The sequence below is a fragment of the Scleropages formosus genome, chromosome 6, assembly GCF_900964775.1.
Source record: "Scleropages formosus chromosome 6, fSclFor1.1, whole genome shotgun sequence".
NCBI lineage: Eukaryota > Metazoa > Chordata > Actinopteri > Osteoglossiformes > Osteoglossidae > Scleropages > Scleropages formosus.
The window spans coordinates 19,745,189-19,771,015 of record NC_041811.1 but is presented as its reverse complement, the minus strand read 5'-3'; the positions used below and the strand labels follow the sequence as shown (position 1 = coordinate 19,771,015).

Here is a 25,827-nt window from a genome sequence, read left to right as displayed (position 1 = left end):
ACTTTGATCAGCGGTACAAGTGGGAGTGTGAGCCCAGGTCCTTCAATCGCAGGACAACAGCTGTAACCATGACACTAACTGCTGCACCTAAACACCTGTACAGTAAGTGAAAGATGACATGTAATAAAGGTTGGCATTGAATATTTATTATAAACTAATATTATATAATGTTTCATGACTGTCAAAGTTTAACTTACATAGTGTCTTTTACATCATGGTTATTTATGATAATTTCCCCCTGTCCTGTCCCTGCTTATATTTGTTTGGTTTTCATGTAAATCAGAGCTTCTTACTCTACCTCGTTTATCACACTGAAAATTACCTTCACGTACCACTGTCTCAGGCAGTAGTACGGTAATAGTTTCATTTTTTTTTTTTTAACTTTTCTTTTGCGAGACTATTTTCAAAGCAAGTGTACACTTCGCAGACCTCCGAGGGGACCAGGCAGCCCAGGTAGAAAACCCCAGACCTACATGTACATGTCGAGATGAAGGCCTGACCTTGAACGACAGCAGAGTAACTGACTACAGCAAGGAGCAAGGGATGGTGCAGTAAAGGAGTAGAATCTAACCCCCTAACCCTGCACACATAGCAGAGAGGAGCTCATCTTGCTCCCTTAAAACCCAGCTTTGGGTCCAGGGAAGAGACCAGTGTGTCCCTGCCACACACACATACACAACATATGGCTCCAGATGAAGGCTACTGGGGTATCGACACACGCTTCCATTGGTGTTTGTTAGAAATAATCAGCAATGGGAAAAATAATGAAAAACACGCAATCGGCGTTTCCTCGCCAATCCGAAAGTGGAAGAAGAGTGAATAATAAGAGATGAGAAGAGGTGAAATGAACACTCATAAGTGTGTAGTTAAGAGAATAGATACAGGCTACAATCCCTAAGTTCAGTCTTTTTTTTTTTTTTTCTTTACTGTTGTAAATATCAGTGTGCAGTGCAAAGGCCCCAGTGATATCCTCCCGTGTTTCCAAAGCTCAGGCCTCTGCGCTTTGTTAGGTATCGCCGCTCTGTAAACACGCATGGAGGGGGGAATCGCTAAATTATGGAGCAACGGGGGACTTTTCGGGAAGAATGAGCCTTTCCTGCAGAGATATGCTAATTAGACAGACCCGGGAAACCGAAAAGTGCACGACGGGTGCCAGAGCCACACGGAGCGCTTCGGGAATCCGCTCCTCACACTTCATCTCCTGGGTGGCGTCTCCCTACCTAGGAAGGGCTCACACACAAAGCATCACTGTAAGAAATGATTGAAATGAGTACTTTGCACTATGAAAAGGAATAAAGGGATATTTGTCATGTGTGTGTTGTTGGGGGGGGGGGTGTTTTGACCCTCCGTTGCCCTCGACTTGTCCGCAATCACTTTCATGTGCTCTTCGGAACTGAAAGGGCCTTTAACACATTTTCTGCGCCTCCCGCATGTAATTCCATGTTTTCGTCATCTTATCTAGGTTTGCATTCGGGATTCCTGAGCGCTGCATCCCACATTGAGCTGCTATTCTGCAAGGAATGCGGGAGGAGTTCACATTACCAGGCCCGGTGCAAATGATACTTAGATTTATTCACTTAGACACTTTTCTCCAAAGCAACCTCCAATGAACTCTATACAGTGTTATCAGCCCACACCTTATTCACCAAGGTGATTTACACTGAGATACACTACTTACAACAGGTCACTCATCCATACATCAGTGAAATGCACTCTCTCTTTGGACTGTGGGAGGAAACCCACGCAGACACGGGGAGAACATGTAAACTCCACACAGACTGAGCAGGGATCAAACCCACGTTCTCCCGCACCACTCAGACGCAGCGCCACCGTGCCGCCACTTACAGTTGACGTGTCGTTTTTCATCACTGATCCACCCATTCTTGCATCACGCTCGCATAACAGACCCAGAGCGACTGATGACTCATCATCAGCCACAGATTTACGGCGCGTCCGTTCTGAAGATCCACGGAATAAAGGTTGAAGGTTAAACACCGAATCCTTCCGTGACGCAGACACACACACACATTATTGACAAAAGAAGCACGAAGCTCACCCTTCGAATGAAATGTCACAGTTCTGTGAGAGGGGAAAAAAAAAAAAAAAAAGAGGAGGAGATGCTGAACTGAAAACACATTTATACTGGACGATACTTCAAAGTACTTCTGGCGCAGATATTTAAATAAAAATTAAAATCTTATTAAACTTGAGACATTTTATGCACTGTTTCACTTTATACACAGGCACTGTGGCAAATAGGTCTTTTATTTAAAGAAATCGTTAACAGTAAGAAGGGGGTGCGGTGGCACAGTGGGTTGGACCGGGTCCTGCTCTCCGGTGGGTCTGGGGTTCAAGTCCCCCTTGGGGTGCCCTGTGATGGACTGGCATCCCGTTCTGGGTGTGTCCCCTCCCCCTCTAGCCTTACGCCCTGTGTTGCCAGGTTAGGCTCCGGCTCCCCGCAACCCTGTGTGGGACAAGCGGCTTCAGACTGCGTGTGTGTATAAAGATAATAGTGTGGGGCGCATGATGCCTCCATGATCTTTGAATGACTTGAGTGTGAGGGTTCCAGTCAGAATAAGTCTTTCCGTGAATAAAGACACCGTACTGGACTGAGTGCAGAAGGGAGCGAAGGAAGCTGAGCGTAACCCTTCATTACTCATTTATAGGAGGCAGTACGTAGCTGCAGGCACCAGTCCAGAAAGCATACAGAAACATTTGGTCGAGGTTTCCGTCCGTCCGTCCGTCCGTCCGTCTTCAATCACCACTTGTCCAGTGCAGGGTCCCGGTGGTCCAGAGCCTATCCTGGAAACAGAGGGTGTGAGGCAGGGTAAACCCTGGACAGGACACCAGTCCAGCACAGGGCGGTAACACACCAAGATACAGGTGGGGGGAAAAAAAAAAAAATTACAGGTTACACCTGAGTTACATGTACAGTTTCATTACTAGGCTTCATACACTGTGCAACACAAATTTAAGATATAGTGAGTAGCGTCAGTTATACAGCGAAGTCGGTATAAGGTCCGCAGGCTGTTTTGTATACAGGTGTACGTGTGCACAGGTGCCTTTCGCATCACCTACAGATAAGAACCGACGGACGGTCAGATACAGGCGCTTCATACAAAGCAAGCACATTAATACAATATATACGGTGTGTGAGCGTGTGCGTTTGTGTGAGTATTGTATATACTGAGGCGCACACACACATAAATGTTTTCATTCCACATTTTACGTGCTACAGCTGCATGACGGTGCCAGGAGACGAGCACCCCCGCAGAGGCGAGCGAACGGAACAGTAAGGAAAATCTGATCTAAATAATGAAAGCGGTCGGCAGTAACCGAACCCGGGAGGGGGGGCGTCGCCTTTCGCGGTCACGGCCGTGCCACGTCCCGGGTCGGAACCGGGACCGCGAGGCTTTCGCGTACCCGCTGGACAGAATCTCTTTTGGAGGGGAGGACGGGGGTCCCAGACACGCAAGACGAAGAGCCGTCAGACATTCTTCGCAAATGAAAGACAGCTGTGGCGCTTCCCCCCCCCCAGGGATGATGGCACCTGAGAGCGCGGGACTACCGGCAAACACATTAGATGAGCGCAGCGACTGGAACTGGACACGCAGCTCAGCGCTGAGACGGCGAGAGGGGAAGCGATTTAATTGTCCCCGGGACAGAACCGCGGGCCGCGCCTGAGCTCGGAGGTCAGGTTCGAGGTGACGGCAAATATTTACGTGGAAACTCAGTTTACGCTGCAAAAAGATACCTTTTGTTCACCAAAATGGGAAACTATCCCGCCAACGATGCCGCTGTAAATCAGCGGCCTTTATATTCAACGAGCAGCTAACGACTACATTCATCGAGTAACGAACCAACTGGTATCGTTACTAAAATTATAATGCAACACACACACACACAGAATGAAAGCGCGCCCAGGGCGGGACGCCAGTCCATCACGAGGCACCCCAAGTGGGACTCGAGCCCCAGACCCACCGGAGAGCAGGACCCGGTCAAACCCGACGCGCCGCCGCGCCCCCCCCATAATGTAAATTATTTTTAAAAAATCAGGTTTGATTTCAGGAGGAGGAATTCTACTTATTTGCACATTGTGCTGCACACCACCCTTACTTTTGAAAGGAGCGCTGGTTGCCAGAGAAGCCATAAAATCGGAGCGAGAGGCGCGGAAACAGAGCGCCGTCGAGCAAAGCCGGGGCCACGTTTAAGACCGCAGACTCGTGTACCGCAGAGGGGAAGAGGACACGGAGATCAGCGAGGGCGTTCGGCGCAGCGGGGGCCCGCGACTTCAGGTCGCTCGAGGGTCTGGAGGAAACGCGGGGCCGACGTGCGAGATCATGCTGCGCGGAGCGGTTCTCCTCGGGCCCGGTCCTCCGGCTCAGGAATGCCATTGCGCTGCACATGTGCGACGCACGTTCTGAGTCAGCACTTCTCACTCGCAGGCGTGCCTGGCCCCTTCCGGAAAAACAACGCTCGGCCCATTCGGTTACGATTCCATCGCTCCCGCCCTCCTTCCTGTTTACATTCGGAGACCCCCCGCCCCGAACGCTCGGCTCCCGCGGAGCCGCGTTTCCGGGTCCGAGCGGAAGCGCGGGGCAAGCGGAGATGAGGTTCGCCTCGCTTTTTCGGCCGCCGAACCGTTTCCTCCCTCCCCGCGCTGGAAACCCAGGGCGCGACCAGACACACCTCGCTTCCATTTGTTTTCAATTTCACCGCGGCGCTCTGCGTTTTGGGCCTGACCTCATCTGCCAAACCACGTGACGCCAAACAAGGGGCGTATGGGAGAACGTTTGGCGAAAGAGTGCTCTTGGCACTGCATGCCAGGGTGATGACTCCAAATCAGTTTTTTTTTTTTTTTAACGGTCCGTCACTATCGGAGCGACGCTGGCGCGGAACTGGCCGTCGGCACCGCAAGTCTCAGGATGGACTTCATCCAATTATGTCGTTACAATAATCCCAACAGCGGAAGCCCGTTTCCCGATATGCTGCAAAAAATTGTGCCGTTTGCCAAAAAAAAAAAAAAAAAAGATGTAAAGTGCTCATATTAGTGCTTCAACAAACACACAGCAGTTGTTTACCGTTCTCAGTAGTGCTTATTTGACTGATGCATCTCGCACAAATGATGATTCACATTTACACTCGCACCAAGCGCTTCCGCAGCGCCGAAGACCGTTTGCCTTCCCGTCGCCGCAGCCCGTCTGGAAAGCATTTCTGCTAATGCATTTCAGCTGCACATTCTTACACTCCGTTGCTCCCCCAGGCGGCTCGAGCGCTGCGGAGAGGACGGACGGACCCCACCGGGCGATCGCGTTCCTGCGGCTCGCGAGCCCACGCCAATCCGGCACGTAGAAAAGGAGAGGAAGGACGAGAGAGAGGAATCGAGGGCTTTGGAAGCACGTTTTTCTCACACTTTTCTCCACAGCAGCTTACAGTGTTAAACCACCTACCACTATTTACCCATTTATACAGCTGGGTCATTTTACCGGAGGACCTTAGGGGAAGTACCTTACTCAAGGGTATTGCAGCTGGGATTCAAACCTGCAGCGTTGGGATCCAAAGGCAGCGGCTCTAACCGCTCCATTACCGGCTGTATCTGCTCCCCATCGACCAAACACCTTAGAGTTGTGCTTACGAATTCAATCCCTGTCTGCAGTTTGCTTCCAGGGCCACGTCCTCCTTCCGACTTGAGACGGGAACATCGACGCTTCCGAGCCCTCCGATGCTGTCGGTAACAGGTTAACAAAAACTCAAACATCTGCGGTACCAGACGGCTGCGATCGTTGCGGGACGCTGCTCCGAGATGATCTCCGTTCACGTTCCCTGCACGTGTCACAGTGGTAACGCTGTGTTTACCGGCACAGTCGTCCCCACCTTACGAAGGTAATTCAATCCCGGAAAACCCTTCATAAAGGTGGAACGTCAAACCGAAGACGTAACTACCGTTAGTTTCAACGATAGAAATTTCGATGCGTTCCTGAATCCCAGAACTGGTCGTTGATTCATGCTAAAATTTCCCCAAATCCCATTACAAATAGACAGTTACGTTCGTTACTATGTTACAACAACACAAGTCAGTTCCCCTTCGTTAATAACTGTTGTACGATCGTCTGTCTGATGTTGAGATTTCGTAGCGGTCGTGTACCGTACGCAAACTCTGGCCATCAGAAAAATACACAGAGATAACCAGTGTTTATGTATTAATTCAACTTTTAGTGCAAAAAAAAAAGACATCAATGAAAACAATGAAAATGAATTTGCACTCAGCAAACAAGTTGACACGGTGTGACTTGTCCAAAGGGGCCACGAGAACGGAGATCATAACAGGGGAACCTATCAGACAAGGGCTCTTGGAGGCTGAGAACTTAGAGCATGAGGCGAACTATAAGGAAGGATGCCCGGTGGCTCTGGTTTCGCCCCGCTCAGCTGTCGGGAGGCGCGCAAATCCCAAATTCATCCTTTGTAAATATTTAAAAAAAAAAAAAAAATGTTTTGGAAACTGAAATCATTAGTAACCTCAAGTTGTTATAAACCAAATGTTTGGAAAGGCTCATCCCCACATTACAAACTGCAGAAATTACCAGCCATCACTGAGCTGATGCTCTTGTCCAAAGCAATGTACAAAGCTACCTTTGTATTCCAAGCTACTTGGAGTCATTTACCTGTTTATACAGCTGTGCGAGTAACTGCGTCCGTCCTGGGGAAGAATCTAGATCAAGGGGACTGTAGGGAACCGATTCCAGTGCAACATCTCTGACCACTACATCACGTGCTGGCCAGGAAATGCACTTATTTGTTTTGCACCTGATGGTCCCAAAGTGTTGCAAACATTTTAGTAAACATGAGTAAACTTCTACTGAGGGATACAACAAAAAGGAGGACCACCGTTGTCCGATCAGGGGTGAAACACCAGAGTAACTGCTCACTACCATGAATGTCCATCAGGTAAACACACAAAATATGTCATTTTTCTTGGGGACTTTTAACGGGTGGCAATGCAATGTTTTACCATGTTAGGTCTCAATGTACAGCGTGTATCTGGGTTACATGGAGGGAGTCATTACATTTTTAGACTTTCATCTAAATTATACAAAATAACCCTAACCCTGAGGTGACTGAAAAATGTGCGTATATGTCCCAAATACACCGCTGCTCTCCAGAACAGAATTAAAACTGAAATAGCTATATTTGTTGAAAAAACTGTCAAATGTATCAGATCCTAACAAGCCTATTTAGCCAATAAATACATGAAAGCGCATGGAAAAAAGTGGATCACCCATTTCCTGAGGCCGCTACGAGCTCCGTCTGCTCGCAGGGCCGGCTCAACTCAAACCCGGGCCCCCCGCGGGGGCCCCCAGCAGACGGCGAGCCCTGGCTTGGGCTGGGGGTTGGTGGTGGGCTATGAAAGAAAGGCAAGTCACCCATCCTGCAAACAATTACCTTTCGCAATTTTCCCTGAAAGACTGGTTTAAACAAAACTCTTCTGCTCTAGGACTTCATAACCACTATCCATAGGGTAGGATATTACATCAGATATTCGCTCAGGCTGCGATTCCAAGTTTTCATCACCGAGAAATTTAAATCCCACACAATTACTGCTAATTTAGTGGGCTGGGAAACAATGGCACCTATAATACAGCAGTCCAAGACTGGGGGGGAGCGAAGGAAGGTTCTGAGCACCGAATAGTGGAAAAGGGTACGAATGGAGAGCAAGGTCAGAATGCTGTACAGGAATTCAAGGGGGGAAGGGAGGGAATTCCAGTGCACTAGTTCAAACAGCAGCTAACCAAACATGGGCCAGCAAAAAAAAAAAGAAAAAAACCCAATGGTGAATTTCTAGCAGCAAAGTCAAATAGCAGCTTCTTAATCACAACTTAAGAAATAAAATCCAGTCTATGGATCAACTAAGGGATGATTTTTTTTTTTCTACTAGGGGGGAAAAAAAAAAAATCAAGTTTATTAGGTATAATTTATATGAATCATCTTTGGATAGTGGGATTTGTGCAAACTGGTAGTTGATCCCATTTTCATATTTTTGCAGTTTTTATTCTTTTTATCCTGTCACTTTGCTGTTTTAGTCTTCGTGTTGCTGAGACCCAGTGCAACAGCATTTTTAAAAGGAAAATAATTTTAACTGCCTCGCAATGGAAGTGTTACACTAATATTTCAAGGAAGAAGATTTGTTTGCGTGTGAATATTAGGTATACCTGACATTTGCCTTAAAGGCAGTTCCCCGCTTTACCAGAAGACACGAGACACCGGCGTGACACGCTGCCAAAGCCAAGAGATGTGTGTCAGCCTAGCCTTCCCGGCGGCTGCTTCCTGTGGCGCCAAAGGTGGCGTGAGAGTCTTTCACGTCTCCGAGAGTCACAAAGACACGTACCGGCGTGATCCGAGGGTAGTGCAACGTGTCTTGCTGTGGCTGACCTACGCCTTCACCACGGCTCTCCAACTCCAAATCTCAGAGCGCCGACCACAACACTCAAAGCTCAGCGTCAGGCCCAACAGTCCCTCTACTCACCAGTGATGTACCAGGGAAATAGAACTTTATTAGGAAAGAACAATTTAAGCCCTTCTGTTTCACATAGTGACACATTATTGAGTAGCATTCTTAACAATATATACCCATAGACAATTAGCACCCACACATACGCATCTCATCGCTTGCCATGGTATTCTGCATGTTAGAATATTCGTCGTCGTATAATGAAGTCTACTGTTATATTCCTTCATAACTGCTGTCCTTTGCAAATCAAGCAGGAGGCATTTTCATTATACTCAACAAATACTCAATAGTCCTTTTTTCTTCAACATGTCTCTGCTCAAGATCAAATTTTCTTTTTTGGCTTTGAAAGGGCTGGATGAAACTAGCTGTCAGTTTCCTAAAGGTGTGCAGTTGAGAAGGGTTTGCTTCCTTGCTTAGTTTTAAGAGCAGAACAATAATGGGCACTGAAAGCATACACAGCAAAGCGCTTTATTGAATGCGGTTGTGCTTTCAATGAGTTCACTCGTGGGCCGGGATATACTGACGAGGGCCGTATTACAACATTTTGCGGGCTGGTACTGGCCTGAGGGTCGCTACTTTGAGACCCCTGGCGCAGAGCCTCACGTCTGTCAAGATGTCAGCCAACGTACTGCTCTACCTTGTTTTGTGCACAAGCCAACTTAACTCACGTCAAAGTTTTCTTTTTAGGGCTAAAGTGATATTAACAGTAGGCCAATAAAAGAAAATGAAACCTTGATTCAAATTAATCTGAGAGAGATTTTCTGGCATAAAAGCACATTTCAGAGAACTTGCCTCAGACAAGTAACACAGTCCAGGGGAAGAGCAGTCCAAGAGCGCTACGTTGCTCTACCTTGGGCCCTTGCGGATCCCACTCAAGAGGTCCAGAATCGAAAGTTCACAGGTTCTCGGTTTAGCTTCCGTGTTCTCAATGGACTCCCTCTTTCCCTCAGACCTGAGGGACCTGAAGGACTTTCAACATTCAAGAAGAGCCTCAAAACCTCATCTCTCTCGCACCCTTTTCCTCATCTCCTGACAGCAACATACATTTGCATCACACCATCTGTCGTGATTGCCTTCGTATTTCTTATCAACAAAGACTCAGTGTTGTGCTCCAGCAGAAAAAGGTGGCATCAGACAAAGTGCCTTGACGAGAAGCGTATCTGCATCTATAGCTCTTTGTCATGAAATGCACTTTTGTTTACCGAGTTGTACCTTACCGGAAAAAAGTGCCTGTTAAACAACATAAATGCAAACATAACTTAATAAATGTAAGTTCCAGAAGAGGTCTCACTGTTGGACACATGGAGAAAAAAAAACACCTAGTGGTGCATATGAGTAGTTGATGGTAGGGTTAGGAATTAGTACACAGTATCAGGTACCTGGATTAGTTGCCACAACAAAGCACCTGGGTGCCAATTTTGTGGCTTTACACCAGTCTTTGGTCACACTTTGACATATGGACTTCCTCGGGCATTTCTATATTTGGTTCATGCTAACATTCAACAAGTGAATCGGAATGATTCAAACTTTTTTATTTTGCAGTCATTCAAACAGCAGATACTTTTTGATTCAAACTGTCCACTGTTAACGGAGCAGAACTGTGAAACTTAAACCGATTATAACTGAACTGTCAGGTTAGGGAACGTTGCCTAACGTCAATACAAAAAAAAAAAAAGTCCTTCCGATGAGGCAGCTGATAACGTCAGCAGTAAAAATGCTGACAACTTTTTGCAGAGCCTTGTTTTCTTCACTTTGATTATGTACTGGTCTCCACACCTCAGGGACGAGGTTTTGTTTGTGCAGCGCTATATGGCAGCACAGCGTGGGGCAGTGAATAAATGTCCAACTGCGCAAGTCTTAAAACACAAACAAGGAATGTTCTGAATAACCAGCCCTTTCCACTGGTTCAAAAGTAAGGTGCTCAATTCCATGAGGCCTGATGAAGAAATGGCCCACAGCGTGGCCTTCAAACGGCCAAGAGTCCCGGGCTGTCAGAGAATTCTTTACCTGCAAGCTGACGCCTTGATTGTTGTCACTGTTCATTGTTGACAATTGTTACCGGGAAGAGACGGGTGATATCTTCACATTTCCCATATTGATACTTCATGCCCTTCCATGTTCTATCACTTCCCTTCATGATTCCGCATAGGGTTCTGAAGAAATCGATATATAACCCTACGAAGGATCTTAACCTACTTTCATGGACACATGGTCTGTCTTGAAGGGAGGGGCTTCGCTCTTTCAGGAGGAGGAGCTTCAAAGCCAACAAGACACACCCCCTTCCCCACAAACTACTGCAGTCAGGAAGGTGATGCCATTTTCCATTTCTATCTAATTAAAACATCATAAAAAGGATCTTTGAAACAAATATATATCTCTTAAGTTAGAAAGGATACTGACTAAGCATTATTGAAAGGCACAGACCGTGATGACAGCTGCTCTGCTGGGGAACTGTAAACATTTCTTTTCAGTTTTGGAGAAAACATGTCAGTATCAAAGGAGCATCCAAGGAAGTCTTGGAAGGCCAGTCAATGGTGCGAAACATACCGATATACATCCCCCAATCTGACATACACGCATCTTCAGGAGGCTTGAGACAAAAACATTAAAAACTTTAATAATATCATGGTTAAGCCTATAAGTGTCAACTAATTAAAACTTATTTTGATAATATAAGCAACGGTACAATGTGCTCTCACAATGTAAGCTACACTTGAATTCAACACCTGACTATGTTAACGCAGCATACGCTCGCCCTTTCACCTGTGCTGCTGAACCCCTGTGGTAAATTAAGCCTGCGGCAGCTTTACCGTGACAGAGACAGCCTTCGCAAATCATGAACTCCATCACCCCAGAAATGCGTTTCCAGAGTAAGGTATAAAACAAAATTTGAACCTATTTTGCCACCCTTAAGTAAAACAAGTGACCATGTGAAATCCAGGTGCATCTAATAAAGGTGAACACTCTGCCTCTTAACTGTATTGCTAAAGCAGTGAACTTGATATCCACCTGTCTTCAAACTGCGGGGGCAAGAGGCAAGTTTTGCGATGCGAGGGTGGGCTTGCGCTCGCACTCGAAGCGGTTGGTGTCCTAGGCACTGTCATACTTCCGCAGGGCGTCCTCCAGCTTGCTGGTGATCTTCTGGAAGAAGCCAATCTGCTCTCGTAGGTATTGCTGCATTTGGGCCCGAAAGTCCCGAACGCGGATCTGGTGGAAGTGCTGCATCTCGGCCAGCGTGGCAAAGGAGATGATGTTGCAGCGCTCACGGATACCGTCTGCCTGCGGGCGCTCCATCTTACCCTCCTCCGCATGCTTCTGGCTCTCCTTCACCTTGGTCAGGGCACCTGTGGGCCAAACGCAAGGTCAAAGGTCAGCAAAATCAGGGAAAGCAAACTGAACCGCACTGATCCGTTTACAGTAACTTCTGTGCCAGGAGGATTCAGGGATGAGACCATGTTTAGAGTAACTGAACGAGGGAGGGTCTTGGCAACATCTGCTCACTAAATAGCAAAATGAACAGCAGCAGCACTTGTTTCTTTCCATCAAAATTGCACTTATTCTTTCACTACTCCAATACAATGTGATACAAGTACATTTACACTTATTTATAAATGAAAGGCTTTATTTATAAATAAAATGCTGTTATACCAAAACAAAACACCCAGAAGGGAAACCAAATGCAACTATGATCTACATGGATTTAAATACCTACAATATCAATAAGGCTTTGATGGCAATATAGATTTCGTCAAATATGTTAAACAGTTAAGTAAATGACATCCAAATAAAAGAAGCAATAGAAGTGACAAACAGAACTGCAAGACTCCATGAACTCCCGGTGCCTTTTGCCTGTTGTAGCGTTGATAACACTACACAGAGCTCATTGGAAGTCGCTTTGGGGAAAAGCATCTGCTAAATAAATAAATGTAAATATAATTTAAATGTAACCATTTGTAAAGGTTGCCGGGCAAAGCAGTGTGCTCCTGTTCCTTCATATTTCACTGCAGACTCTCATTTGTCATCTCGTGCGTCTGTCCACTGCAGAGTCTAAGTACGCAAGCCCAATGTTCGGAATGGCATTTGCCTTTTTTCGGTTTCAGTGAGAAAGCCCCTTAAATGGCCTTATGGGCGCAGAAAGAAAACAAACATTTTTACTTCTGAACTGTTTCTGAATCTATTTCCAGATAGAATGTCATCAGTAATATCAAACTATGTGGAATTTGTCTCAAATTGTTTGTAGACAAGAACTAAATCTGTATTCATTTTTTTCAAAATGTCAAAATGTTTCAATGAGAGGATTGTGGCGTTGGCGATGCTGTCCGTAGCTGAACACATCACCCAGAAGACGACAACAACGCTCTTTCACATCAGTAGAGGAAGTTTCCCATTAATCAAAAACGTCCATCCTTTTGAGCTCACAGGAAATAAACAAAATCTTCGAACAGCTGCTTTAGGCCGCGTGACTTCGTCTTGGACTCCGCGAAGATGCACGCAATGGCAGCAGTGGTGCGAGCGGCCACGGGGGTTTGAGTCGAGGAGCTCGCGGTAAGAGAGTCCTCATCCTGCCGCAGCCCAGGAAATAGATGCAGACAATGAAGAGAAACCACAAAAGACCAAACAAAACTCACTTTATCAATCACAAAAAAAAAAAAAAGTCAAGAAAAAAAAATCTGCAGCACGTGAATGGTTGTCAGCTGACTTATCACACAAGTGATCAGAGGAAAAACATCCTGTTGTGGATTCCAAAGCCCTTTCCAGCTTAGAGCGCAAAACCACAGCATTTCTCAACAGGTGAACCACTAACCGCGATTACACTGCCGCCTTGTATGGCTGAGGGGACCCTCTGTCGCAAACCCACTTCCCTTGAGCAGGTGTATATATACACACACACACTTGACTACCTCTATATGTAAGGGTCTCAACTGCACATCTCCGGCACTCTGCCCGTTTCGCGTGCCTTTCCTCCCATGCTTCCACGCTTCAAGTGCCGTTCAGACAAACTGGTAAAGTAACCGGGATCAATTCGCTGTTCCATCCAAGGAAGCCGCGTGTCTTCTGGGAAAAGCTCTGAATCAAAGTGAGCTCCTGAAGAAGTGTTTAATGGATCGATCATTAATAACATGTCCCAGGGTAGCCATGCTGTGTCTTTAATATGATTCTTCTTACCACCTAAATGAGAGTCTGAACATTACTGAACATTGAAACAACACAACAAAGTCCATTTCAGGGAACCAGAATAACGTTCAAGTTTGAGGTATGAACTTCCAAACTTTCTCTGGTAACAAGTTCTGACTTGTCCATTGAAACAGCAGGGGCCGACACACACACACACACACACACACACACACACACACACTTTTAAAGCACCGACAACTCAGTGGAAATTAATACTTTGATCTCTATCTCTTTTTAAAGCTGATTCCATTGTTTAGCTGAAACTTTACCCGAGAACCAGAAGAGTACAAAGGAGGGAGAGCCAAGAAAGGAAATAAAAAAAATAAGTGGTAATGACACAGCATCTTTTCTTCCTAACATTCTCTTTTCAAGGTTTTCCCCATTTAAAAACATTCACTGTAATTTCAGACCGAGTCAGTCAGTCATTCATTCTTTCTTTCATTTTCTGCTTTAGATTCCTTTGCTATGAAAGACAGAAAAAAGTGAACATTTGCAACAAGTGAAAGGCCAACCAACATAAAGACATTCTTGTGCTTTGCAACCGAGGCGAGCATCCTTGGCAACCACACTGTTTATTCATGTCTGCATAGACGATTTCCAAGCCACGAGGAAAATGAAAGCCATGAGTTACAATTACAGGCTCAATTGCTCCATTGCTTTTGTTTTAGCAGCCCAAGCATGAGCCTGTTACCTTCAGCAGGTAACATTATGGGTGCGGGGCATGCAAAACGCGACATACCGAATATTCGGTACCCAATGTACCCTCTGCAGCTGAAAAGCATAGTAGTGATCAAGTTACCATAGTTACGAAAGATTTGGATTGCCTCGGCCTGTGTGGGACACGTGAAGCCGTTTTCTTTTCTTTTTTTTTTTTTTTTTTGAGCAATGACACATGCAAATTGTCTGATGTATGAAGGAGATGTCGGTGATGGGGCACAGGGCTACATTCCTCCGAAGAGACATTTGTGTTTCTGTTCCTGTTCCCAGCCCTCGCCCTGCGATGCTGAGCTGTATGTCTGGGGGCCGAGTCTCCTCCCCTGCATTTGCCCCACATGCCTCAGGCTTCTGCAAAGTCACATGTGGGTCTCGCCTCACTGTGGCAGAGGCGAGGAGGTGGGCCAGTTGTACAATATGCAACGCATCTCGTTCCACCACTTAGCCAATGCATGTATTTGCCAGAGCAGCGATGTCACAGCTTACACTCTCACGACCCTTCTTATCTACCTGGTTGATTCAGTTACGCATGGGGTACAGCCACAGGGACCCTTCCTGGGAACCTGATCCAGTAACCTTCTGGAATTTAAGTTCAGTAATGGGGTTCTTGATGCTCTCCATCTTGTGCATCTCGTAAAACTGCCGATGAGGAAGCCCATGACATGCTGACGCAGAGCTACGAGTCACAACAAAGGCCATCGACTGAACATTACTAACTAATTTTGGCTGCCAGCAGTTCAACTATGTCAAGTGGTCATGTGACGAAGTAGACCATTTCCAGTTAACCCCTAAAAACTGGAAGAAGCATATTTCACATACACACATTGTCTGAAACCGCTTGTCCCATGCGGGGTCGCGGGGAGCCGGAGCCTAATCCGGCAACACAGGGCGTGAGGCTGAAAGGGGAGGGAACGCACCCAGGACGGGACGCCAGTTTGTTGCAAGGCAAGAAGCATATTTGTTGCAATTAATTCAATATAGTGTAGTGCAAGACCTGACACACTTCACTCTCAAGGAAGGGAAAAAATTACTAACATTTATATGGTTTCAGGAACAAAAAGCACTATAAAAGATTAGAAATTACCTTACTGCCAATGATGAGTGACAGTGTGAGTGATAGCGAAAAAAATGAATACGGCTTTACAGTGAGTGACAGAGAGAGCGTGTTCCACTGATGTATGGATGAGTGACCCATGTAAGTAGTGTATCTAGCAGTGTAAATCACCTTGGCGAATAAATCGATATTGGATCAGTCTGGCCAGAACTGACTAAGTGTATGAGATATTGACGCAATTACCGAAACAACAGTTGCAACACATCTTCCGATACTGTCACAAGGCAACACCCAGTGAGGACTTTCCACTCAAAGGGAAAGATCCGTCTTGGCGTCACCGTAACAAGGAAAGGCACGTTTACGGAGGCACTCCTGCGACACAAACACTCGTGTGGGGAATGGAGTCAACGAACGCAGACAAAACAGAGCTGCTGTACCTTTAATGATAAAATAAACAACATGCATAATAAATAATGATCATACTGGAGTTTACATAAACGGTAACAGTTCTTGTCCATGTCACCATTAATAGGTCGAGACAAGAAGTTAGGGATGCGGGGAGGTGGTGTAGCAGCAAAACATGCTTCACTACTCATGTCACGTTCAGGAGTTAGACTACTTTTCATTGCTGAGTAACTAATGAGCAGACAGTTCAAAGTTCAAATAAACAGATACAGCACTGTATGTTCTTGAGCAAGACAAGAAACCTAGATTGCTTCTGTACGAAGGGCGTAGGATTCACGTTATCTGCTAACAATTTCACAGAAATACACGTACGTTTGGCGGGTGGAGCAAATTTAGTGGGTAAAACATGATGAATAAGACGACGGAAACGGGAAACAGAAAAACCAACCAGCATACAACTATAAAGGGGGAGAGGGAGTGGGAAAGAAGTGGGCCTAGACTCGGTGCCCTAACTGGGGTTCTTAGTCTGCTGGGCTTCAGCTTCCTTTCCAGCAGCACAGAACTGAAACTTTGTGGTTAAGTGCAGACAATTTTCAACCTTCTACAACGTTCAGGTATTTTTAGAAACAAACTTCTTGTGTGTCATACTTGGAGAATTTGTCCCCCCCCCCCCGCCTTAAGTTACCATCAAGAACGGGTCACAGTGTTCACAGTAAGCAGAAGCATCGGAGTTCCAAAAGCGCAAAAATGACCCAACTCCCAAGGTGAAAAGGACAGGGAAGGAAGAGGAGAACGGGGGCTGTGGGACCCCGGCCTCCAGCTCTGCCAGGAAAACCTTGTTAAGGCCTCAGATGCATTCAAGGCCACAGTTAGGACTGAAAGCCACTTTTACGCAGTTGCCGCAATCCCGGTGTTCAGATTCGTGTCGACCCTGTGCCGGGAAACACCGCGAGTCAGAGGAAGCCTTGCGCGCTTCACCAGGACCGATCACTCTCTGATGATCCTTCAAGATGACAGACCTCCAGAAGTGTTTCTCCTGCTACGTCTGCATGTTGAAGACCAAACTAAAACAAAGAAGCCACATAAAGCAGACTCAGTACCGACCCTGGGTATTCATCAGAAGTGGCACGTTAAACAGCGGCCTGCTGAGTTTACGACGTAGCTTTACCGTGGAATAAACGCACTCAGAATCGAGCAGCGGTGGCACAGAGGGCTACACAAAAAATCAGGGGGGGGAAAAAAATGCAAAACATCACTGAGGTTATGCAAGCGGCAGGCTGGCTCCTAAACTAGAAGAGAGCGCGCCCACATTCGGCCCTTTGTGGCGAGCGGTGGGAGGCGGCGAAGTACCGCTTGACACGTCTTAAGGCCACAGCCTCCCCCTAATAAAGGCCAACGTGAGTGAGGCAGTGTGCTGGGTCGAGAATTCAGATGTAAAGGCCCGGATGGAGGGACACAAGGTCATTCAGCCCCCGGGCTCCAAAGCGAAGCGCAAGATGAATTCAGGGAGACAGAACGCGCGCGCGCGCGCGCGCGCGCACACACACACAGTGTCTGTTTTCATGGTCAGGAAAAATACCACACTGGGCAGGAGTGGCGCTCCTCGCGAAGTGCAGCTCTGGCCATGGCCTGCATTTTAACTTGTACTAATTCTTCATCAGAGTGTTTCGCCTTCACTCTCAGCAAGTTAATATGAATGCTTCTATTATTACACCAAACCCGACACGTTTTCAGCGAAAAAGACAGCCGGGCGTAAGTCTGTAGGCTAAGTACACACGCAGATTAGTCACAAGGAGTTCGCACTTTCTCTACAGATCTTTGCCAATTCTACAAACACCTCGCAATGACATATATGTTCTTATTCTCAGAACTCAAGATCAAAACAAATACACGTTGCCTCCGTAAGATATGAAAAGGTTTTCTGAACAGTGCGACAAACCGTTGCTTTGAAAGTCAGAGACTGCTTTGACAAGTGTATTTCCTGCTAGTCTGCAAGCAGAAAAGCCAAGCCCCCCCCACACACACACACACACACAGAGTCTGAAGCCGCTTGTCCTAAGCGGGGTCGCGGCGAACCGGAGCCTAACCCGGCAACACAGGGCGTAAGGCTGGAGGGGAGGGGACACACCCAGGACGAGACGCCAGTCCATCACAAGGCACCCCAAGCAGGACTCAAACCGCAGACCCACCAGAAAGCAGGAACTGGCCAAACCCGCTGCGCCACCGCACCCCCTAAAGCCAAGCCAAGAAAAATTTAATGGTTTCATTCACCAGGGTCAACAATCATTGGTCTGGCTCCTGGTCTCTATAACTGCCCCCTTTTTTTTTTTTTTTTGGCTTATCATTCAAATCCAACTTCATCTCCTCTCAAGCACCGCAATTTAAGGTGAGACATGGCAGCTTCTTTATTCCATAAACACCAAGGAAAACACATGTGATAAAGGAGCACCCAAAATATTAAGCTACATTTGTGGCAACAGTCTGCATGGTATGGGTGTTTATTGTAAGTGCTCGCAGTTGAGACACATGAGCTGCAGCAGGAGTGCACACACACTGATTTCTGCGTTTCCTACTTCAGTGGGTAAAAGTGCAGCTTGTGAAGCGTCGTACCAACCAGACAGCAAAGAGTTGGTTGCCGTTGTGTTTATTTTAGTTTGGTGAATCTGATGGGTTGGGAATGGTCCTGACCCACGGCAAAGGGCCCTCCCAACCCCGTGCGGAGGACGACAAAACACAGATTCGAGGAGAGGAGGAAAAAAACTGGATCGATAGCAAACCAGACAATAAAAGAGGCACACAAAGCCAGTCAGTCATAAAAACATGTGCTTCTCTGCCAAGCACCTGATGAAGAGGATGTGCATGTGACCACCCCTATTCATTCAGCCACTAAATCTAAGCAGGAAACGTGGCTCCCGAAAGGCAGTCCCTTTCAACAGCTGTGAACGGCAGCGGCCCGGCGCACTTCGCACCATTTCCTCGGCTTCTCTTAGTGACACAGGGCAGCGTGACGGGGAAAAAGCTCGGAGCTCAATCCGAGCGATTACCGCAGCGGCCTCTTGCCACACACCCATGGCTCTGGACACCGCTCCGCAACAGAAGGCGATACCAGACCCAGTCAGGAAGCGCAGTTACCAGGCAGCAGTTGAAAGGAACTGCAGTGATCCACCTCTGAAGATAATCCGGTATTAAAAGTTTAGATGCCTGCCACACGGAGACAAAGTGACACTGTAAAGCACATTACTTCAGCCACGGATGGACTGTACTTCGCATCTGATGGGACAGAAGTTTGATGTACTGGAAAATACATTTACCTGTTACCACTGGGCTGCGGGTTTCAACCCCAAGAACAAACACTGTAACGGCGAAATCTGAAGATCTACACAAGTGTACCCTGCAATAATATGTCCGTCTACAGACCTAGGCCTTCTTCTCAAGAGGCTTGGTTACAAGCCTTTATTTTCACGCGTATTATTATTCTTTATTTAGCTGATGCCTTTTGTCCAGGGTGACAGCGTCAACTTAAACAATGATATAATGGATGAGAACAATGGCACAGTTAGCAACCATTCAAAGTGCCAATAAGTAGGAACGCAGAAAACATTTCTCACATGAGATTCCTCCATTTCTTTACCTACAGCATGACAAGACAGCCCCATCAGAACAGGTACTGCAGTAGGAGAAAGCACAGTCAAGAGGTTGTAGAGGAAATAGATGTGATTTCTACAAACGAATCTTTGATTAACCACTGCCCTTTTAGGGACTGAACATACGTACATACATGAAGTTTACTTACACACAGACACATGTTTAAATATACATAACGATATGCTGGACCAGGTGTAAGGCTGCAGAGAGGGGACTTTCTGGTTTTATTCGCAACTAAACTGACAGAAAAATCTGAATTCAAGATGCATAATAATCTATATAAATTCTGTACCCCTCTTTCGATAGCAGGACTTCACGGACAATAGTAGCTGAACACATTTCCTTAACACAGCAGTTTTTGTCCCTCTTAAGTATGTGTATGTCTGTCTCAGTTTTAATGTTGGTCACCCAGTGTTGCTGCTGTTGGGGAACGGGGGGGACCTGTTAAACTAACTTCGTCCTCTAAAAGAGGAAACGGGTGCACAGGCTCAGGAAAGAAAAGAACGAACCAGAAAAGCCCTGTCAGATGCAGTAGACTCCCCAGTACAGTATACGACTGCTATCATCAAAATTCTCCCTCCCCTCGCAGTCGATAAGTCTCCTGGAAAGGAAGTCTCAGAAATTACAACTAAATCCTTTATCCCACCGACAAAACAGAAGTCATGACACACCTGCGTGCCAACCCTCGTTTTTACTGGGCAGGAAAGGGACATTTGGGACAAGACGGACTCTACCATATACTTGACCAGTTTCATCCCTTGTCTGTCCTTGCAACACAGAATAAGAGCGCGGTAACCGGATTGGAAAAGCTGACACTCCACGTCCGCGTAACCCAATACGGTGCTGAGAGCTTCGCAGACAGACCTGAAAAGCCATATGGGTGCATGGTTTAGTTAGTTCTGAAGCTGAAAAGCAACACAATGAAATTATCTTCCTGATCCCATAACACAGAGCTACAACAAAACAGAGTATTAATCCCTACCCCCCTAATCCCTGCACAGGTAGAGTCCTTCAGGATTAAACCTCTTTAGTGGATGTCACATCTTGAGATTGGGCAGAAAAAATGTTCTCTTAAAGATGCCAGAAGATTCTTTAACTAGAATGGGGAAAACAAAGTTGAATCGAAATACACTTTACACCTCCTTCTGCAGCTCAGGACCGACACTTTCATTATAGGACATACAAATGTAAAAGTCTTAAAAGGTCACCATTTACTTACTCTCTGTCTAAATTACACTGTTCCTCTGAAAGAGCCATAATTCGCTCACAGGCAACTTTAGGGCCGTTACTGATGAGCTTTCACACTCAGTCCATTTTAGTGCGATCAATCTCAAAAACGACTTGGGTTACATAACCAGAGCAATTTAAAACTGCTAAACAAAGGCCCGTTACAGAGTATTGCACTACCATTTCTGCAGGATGAAAGAGAAACGTTACTCAGCGATGGTAGAAGAATCTTATTTCAGACCACATTAGCAATAAGCATTGTAAAATTTAAGACATAGCCTATAACACCTAGGACTAAAAGACAGCATCTCCAGCTACCATTCCAACACACTGTGCATCTGAATGCAGATGTATCGCAAAATCATCTGGACTCAACATAAATAAATAATTCTCAGTCAGTAAACAACATGTGTAAAAATATGAACGCAACGGAAGTAAATTCATACAACCCGACAAAGCAGAATGGTTGAAATGAAGACTGAGTTCTGATGTAAACCAGCTTTCAAATAAGACATTGCATTTTGGGGGGAAAAGGGGGAAGAAAAAAAAAAAAAAAACGAAAAAAATTCCAGGTAATGATGTGGTTAAAGTTCCTGCCTCGCACTCAAAGTACTGAGGTTCGAATACCACTTCCTATTGTAGTATCCTTGAGCAAGGCACAAACCTCAAATCACTTCAGTAAAAATTAGCTAGCTGAATAAACGGGGAGAACATTTTAAGTCGCTTAAGAGAAAAGCATCAGATAAGTGAATAAATATATTAAAGTGTACACAAAAGGACAAAAACAGGTATACTTTTACAGCTATGGAGTATAAATAAGAGCCAATAAAGTATCAGAACTCAGACCACGAGCAAAGTTGGTTTCCACCAGCTTTCGTGCAGAACCAGCCAGGTCTGACGTCAAAATTAGAAGCTGGGGTTAAAAAAGGCTGTGAAACTTTAACGGCAATGTGTATGCTTCCATGTCTCACTGAGCCTGACAACCATCTGCACTCTTGCTTATTTCTACCACCAGATCACGCGTACGTCAATAGCTCAGTCCTCATTTCTGCAGTCGCTGTGGTGATGCCGACTCTCCGTCGGCGCCGGAACCCCTTTAAGAGCCGTTTAAAGCAGATTTGCGGTACGTTACACTAGAGGGTGATTGCTCAGTCACAGCAGGGACATTCCTGGCAGACCCCCCGACTCCAACGACGCACGTGGAGCAGGGGGGAGGCCGAGCGGCTGAACGATGATCACCTGCACAACCAGAAACCCCCACAGCACCAGCGGCGGAGGCAAAGAACCATCCATAATGACACTAATTACAGAGCGAGCACTATCTTATATTCCTCAGCGACTGGCAGAAGCAACAGCAAATGAGCATATTTCTGTTTCATATGCAGCATCATCCTGGAAAGAAGGCAGCTGAAGGAGCAGCAGGAGCTTTAGGCTATGGAAGGACTACACTGATCTAATTCTAACCACTTAATTGCGCATATTAAGTCAAATCCGCGGTTACTTGTGCCTATTTATCAGCGTTTGAAATGAAATTCAGGATATTACTGCGAGTCGGACACCTTTTAAGGAGCGATGCACCAGGGGGACAGCTGGTAGTGTAGTGGTGAGCGCTACTGTCTTTGGGTCCAAAGGTTGCAGGTTTGATCCCCACCTCTAGCTGTAGTACCCTAAATTACCCCAGTAAATTATCCAGATGTGTAAATGGGTAAGTAATTGTTTGCTTGTAATAACTGTAACCTTAGGAGAAACGCATCAGCTAGGTGAATAAATGTAATACAGTAAAGGAGCATAAGTGTAGGGCAGCAGGTCACAAGGTGTCGCAGCAGGGGACACTGCTTCGCTTCCTGAACCCGGTTGATTCAGCTGTATAAACAAAACGTTGGCTCGCAATACAACGTGACGATAAGACTAACATCAACACCAATATCGATGCAGGTGGAGAGGAGCTGCACACCGAGGCTTGCAGTCGGCCCACCGAGCACTTGGCACAGAAAAACGCCCACTGTGCCAACATCGTGTCGCTTTTGTTCTTTGTAACTTTTCCACAGCCAGGGGAAGGAAAGAAAAAAAAAAACAACACCTCTTAATGCTGGAAACACTTGTCATGCCTGTCATTCCACTTGCAGAAAAATGACTAAATAAAAACGGTCGTTCAGAACACTAATGTGCATTTTATACGCATTTTGCGCAACTTTTGCTGCGTTTGACGACAACTTATTGACAAACGCAGCAAAAGTTACCCAAAATGCCAGCTGAAGCCCAGCTGTTCAACAGTCTGCCTACTGTAACTATTGCGGCACGGCGTACGACACAAACGCCTCGCCGGGATGTTACTGTCGTTTCACAGCGTCTCTCTATTCACCAAACCACAGACGTTTAACACTGCAGTCCCCACCCTGATTTCATGTACTCTGAACAATTCGGCTGTGAGTCACGGTTTGTTTCGGCCCTGACCTTAACTGCTCCCCAACACATGGCAAAAAGTTACCGAAAACACCAGCGACGAGGTTTAATAGCTGCGATGGAAGCACAGCTAACCGATCTACACGACGAACCTGACGCTTGCCGTGGGGTGAGCCGCACGATACCGCAGCTGCAGCATTTTGATGTTTCAACCAGCAATATTCTTTTTGTTAACAGACAATGTAACTGTGACACAGTCAAGAGATTCGCGAAGATTTAACATTAATAGAAGTTCTAACGGCCACGCGTAACAACTGAAATATTTACATTTATTTTATTGATGCCTTCCTCAAAAGCGACTTACAACGTAACATTTCTGCAGCCGGGTAGTTTTTACTCTAGCAATTACATATCTAGCGGACGCTTTCCTCCAAAGAAAGACTTACAACGTACAAACTTAGTTATTTACCCATTTATGCAGCTGGGTAATTTTACTGGAGCAAATTTAGGGTAAGTACCATGCTCAAGGGTACTACAGCAGGAGGTGGAATCTGGCCCTGGGACCGAGGAGCAGAGGGCAGCTCTAATACGCTACCTACTTACCTGTCACTTGAGCGTCATTCGCCGTTACGCAACGGACCAGAAAAAAAAAAAACCAAACACACCGCAACGGTCTCATAGTGGGTGACCCCGCAGACACACGTGGCTCTGTGCGGAATGAACTAAGGAGGAGGAGGACGATGGGAGACGAGCGAAGAAAAGAAAACATGCACGCTGTGGTTAAAAAACGTTACCTTTCTGCACGTGAATTATGTCTGGATAGTTAGCGAGGTGACCCTGGTAGAGAGCCAGGAGGTCCAGCATAGGATCCACATCGTGCCTTGACTGGTCAGCGAAATACTCTCCGATGGCATCGTACGCATCACCCGTGTACGCGATTGCATGGTTCAAACCGGCAGAGTAGGCCTGTTGGTCCAGCTCGAAGGCCTGGCTGAGGATTTTGAAGGACTGCCCCACCTTCTGATACTCCTTCTTAAACCCCGCAATCTGCTTCCGGGCAAACTCGCTGAGGGTGGCATTGACCTGCAACACGCTGTCGTCCATCTTCTTGGTGAAGGTCTTGAAGCCGTCGATCTTGCTCTCCACGTCCTGCAGGTCTAGGGGGGCCGCAGGCGTGCTGATGGTGAGGAAGAAGTTGGCGCCCACCATCTCATCCTTTTCCGCCTTTCGCTTCCCTTGTTTCCAAGCCTTCTCGTCCGTGCTGCTGCAGGTGAGGAAGTGCTGAAAGACGTCGCAGCGGGCCAGCACTGGGTGACTGGTCATGTGGTTCATCCACCATATCAGGCCTTTCCTCCGCTTGGAGATGAAGTCCTCCTCAAACCTGCCGGTGGCCTGCTTCTCGGGCAGGTGAGGGACCGAGATCACCGGGAACTTCTCCACCAGGCGGGCGTAGAGCCAATCGAAATGCTTGTACCTCCTGTGCACCTGGCTCTGCGTGTGGCTCGGCGTCAGTTTATACGACATGTAGCTCTTCATGCCCTTGAATTTGGTTTGCTTGGTCGGGTCGTCGATGGAGCACGCGAACGGGTACGGGTTCTCCTGCCACTCGGGTCCGTACTGGCCCGTGACGACGCAGATCTTGTCCCCGTCCTTCACGAAACCGGACGCTTCGCCCAAGACGAAGGCCTCGCCGCCCGATTTCACGAAGGTGGAGAAACGGTTGAGGTTCCTGCCCACCGTGGCCGAACTCTTTGCCTGAGGTGCGCTCCCGCCTCGGGGCATCGAGGAGGTGGACACGCTGTAGTTCATCCCCGCGGCAGGGCCGTTCCCGTCGTAGTCCGGATAAGCGCCCCCCACGCCGCCGGGGTCGTCCGCCACGGTGGAGCTGTCGTCCCAGTCGTCGTCCCAGTCGTCGTCGCTGCCCTGGCTGGGCTGGTAACTCGGCGGCTGCTGATGCTGATGCTGCTGCTGCACGGGAGCCGAGAAGCCGGGGAAGCCGCCAGCGGTGGCCCTAGAGAGGCTCCCCTCCGCGACGTGGGACCTGTACGGGGGCTCGTAGGGCGCGCCGGGCACGTTGGCGTACCTCGAACCCTGGTAGCCGTCGGGCGCACCGCCGTAGCTCGGCGCCGGGCTCTTCAGGATCTCCACGTAGGAGGCAGGAAAGAGCCCCCTCTCCCCGCGGCTGTTCACCCCCTCCAACCAGCCCTCGATGTCCTGCTCGCAGTACAGGGTCACCATCTCGTTCTCGCGCACCGAGATCTCGCCCGGGTTCTCGGAGTTGAAGTCGTAGAGAGCCCTCGCGCGGAGCGCCATGGTTGCGGGGTCGCGGGGGTGGGTGAGTGAGTGAGTGAGTGAGTGAGCGGGTGGGCGGCGCGAGCGCGGACGAACGCGCGGCTCCCGTCCGGGCGAAGCGCCGAAGCTCCCGGCAAAACTCGCACACAACAAGTCAAGACAAGTGAAGTGAAGTGAGGAGACTTTCCAGCCACTAACTAAGCCAACTAATCTCCGGACGCGATATGTTGTCCCGGTGATACTGCAGACAAAGCACACAAACGCGAAACACGGTATTATCCCAAGAAAGGCTCTTTCGTCAGGAGAGAATGAGAAAGCGCAGAAGCAGCGCGGAGCGGTCCCGTCCCTTGCGCGCGAAGTTGGAGCGCGAGCGACTCCTCGCTCCAGATGCCATAGGCTCTGAGGA

At 47.4% G+C, this 25,827-nt stretch overlaps 1 protein-coding gene across 1 annotated transcript; it reads right to left on the bottom strand.

Moving 5' to 3' along the window:
- Positions 1 to 9,744: 9,744 nt before the first annotated feature.
- On the bottom strand, positions 9,745 to 25,587 carry LOC108925067 (sorting nexin-18-like). Its single transcript, XM_029252824.1, has 2 exons — positions 23,924 to 25,587; positions 9,745 to 11,850 (listed from the first exon to the last, which is right to left on the bottom strand). Exons 1-2 carry the CDS (start codon positions 25,440 to 25,442, stop codon positions 11,597 to 11,599), a joined length of 1,773 nt encoding a protein of 590 aa, XP_029108657.1. The 5' UTR covers positions 25,443 to 25,587; the 3' UTR covers positions 9,745 to 11,596.
- Positions 25,588 to 25,827: the final 240 nt, after the last annotated feature.

Bases quoted from the DNA above. Each gene is read 5' to 3' on its own strand.
- LOC108925067 (XM_029252824.1), bottom strand. From the start codon at position 25,442: ATGGCGCTCCGCGCGAGGGCTCTCTACGACTTCAACTCCGAGAACCCG. The intron at 11,851-23,923 runs GTAACGTTTTTT...TTTGGCCCACAG, and splicing joins CATAATTCACGTGCAGAAAG to GTGCCCTGACCAAGGTGAAG.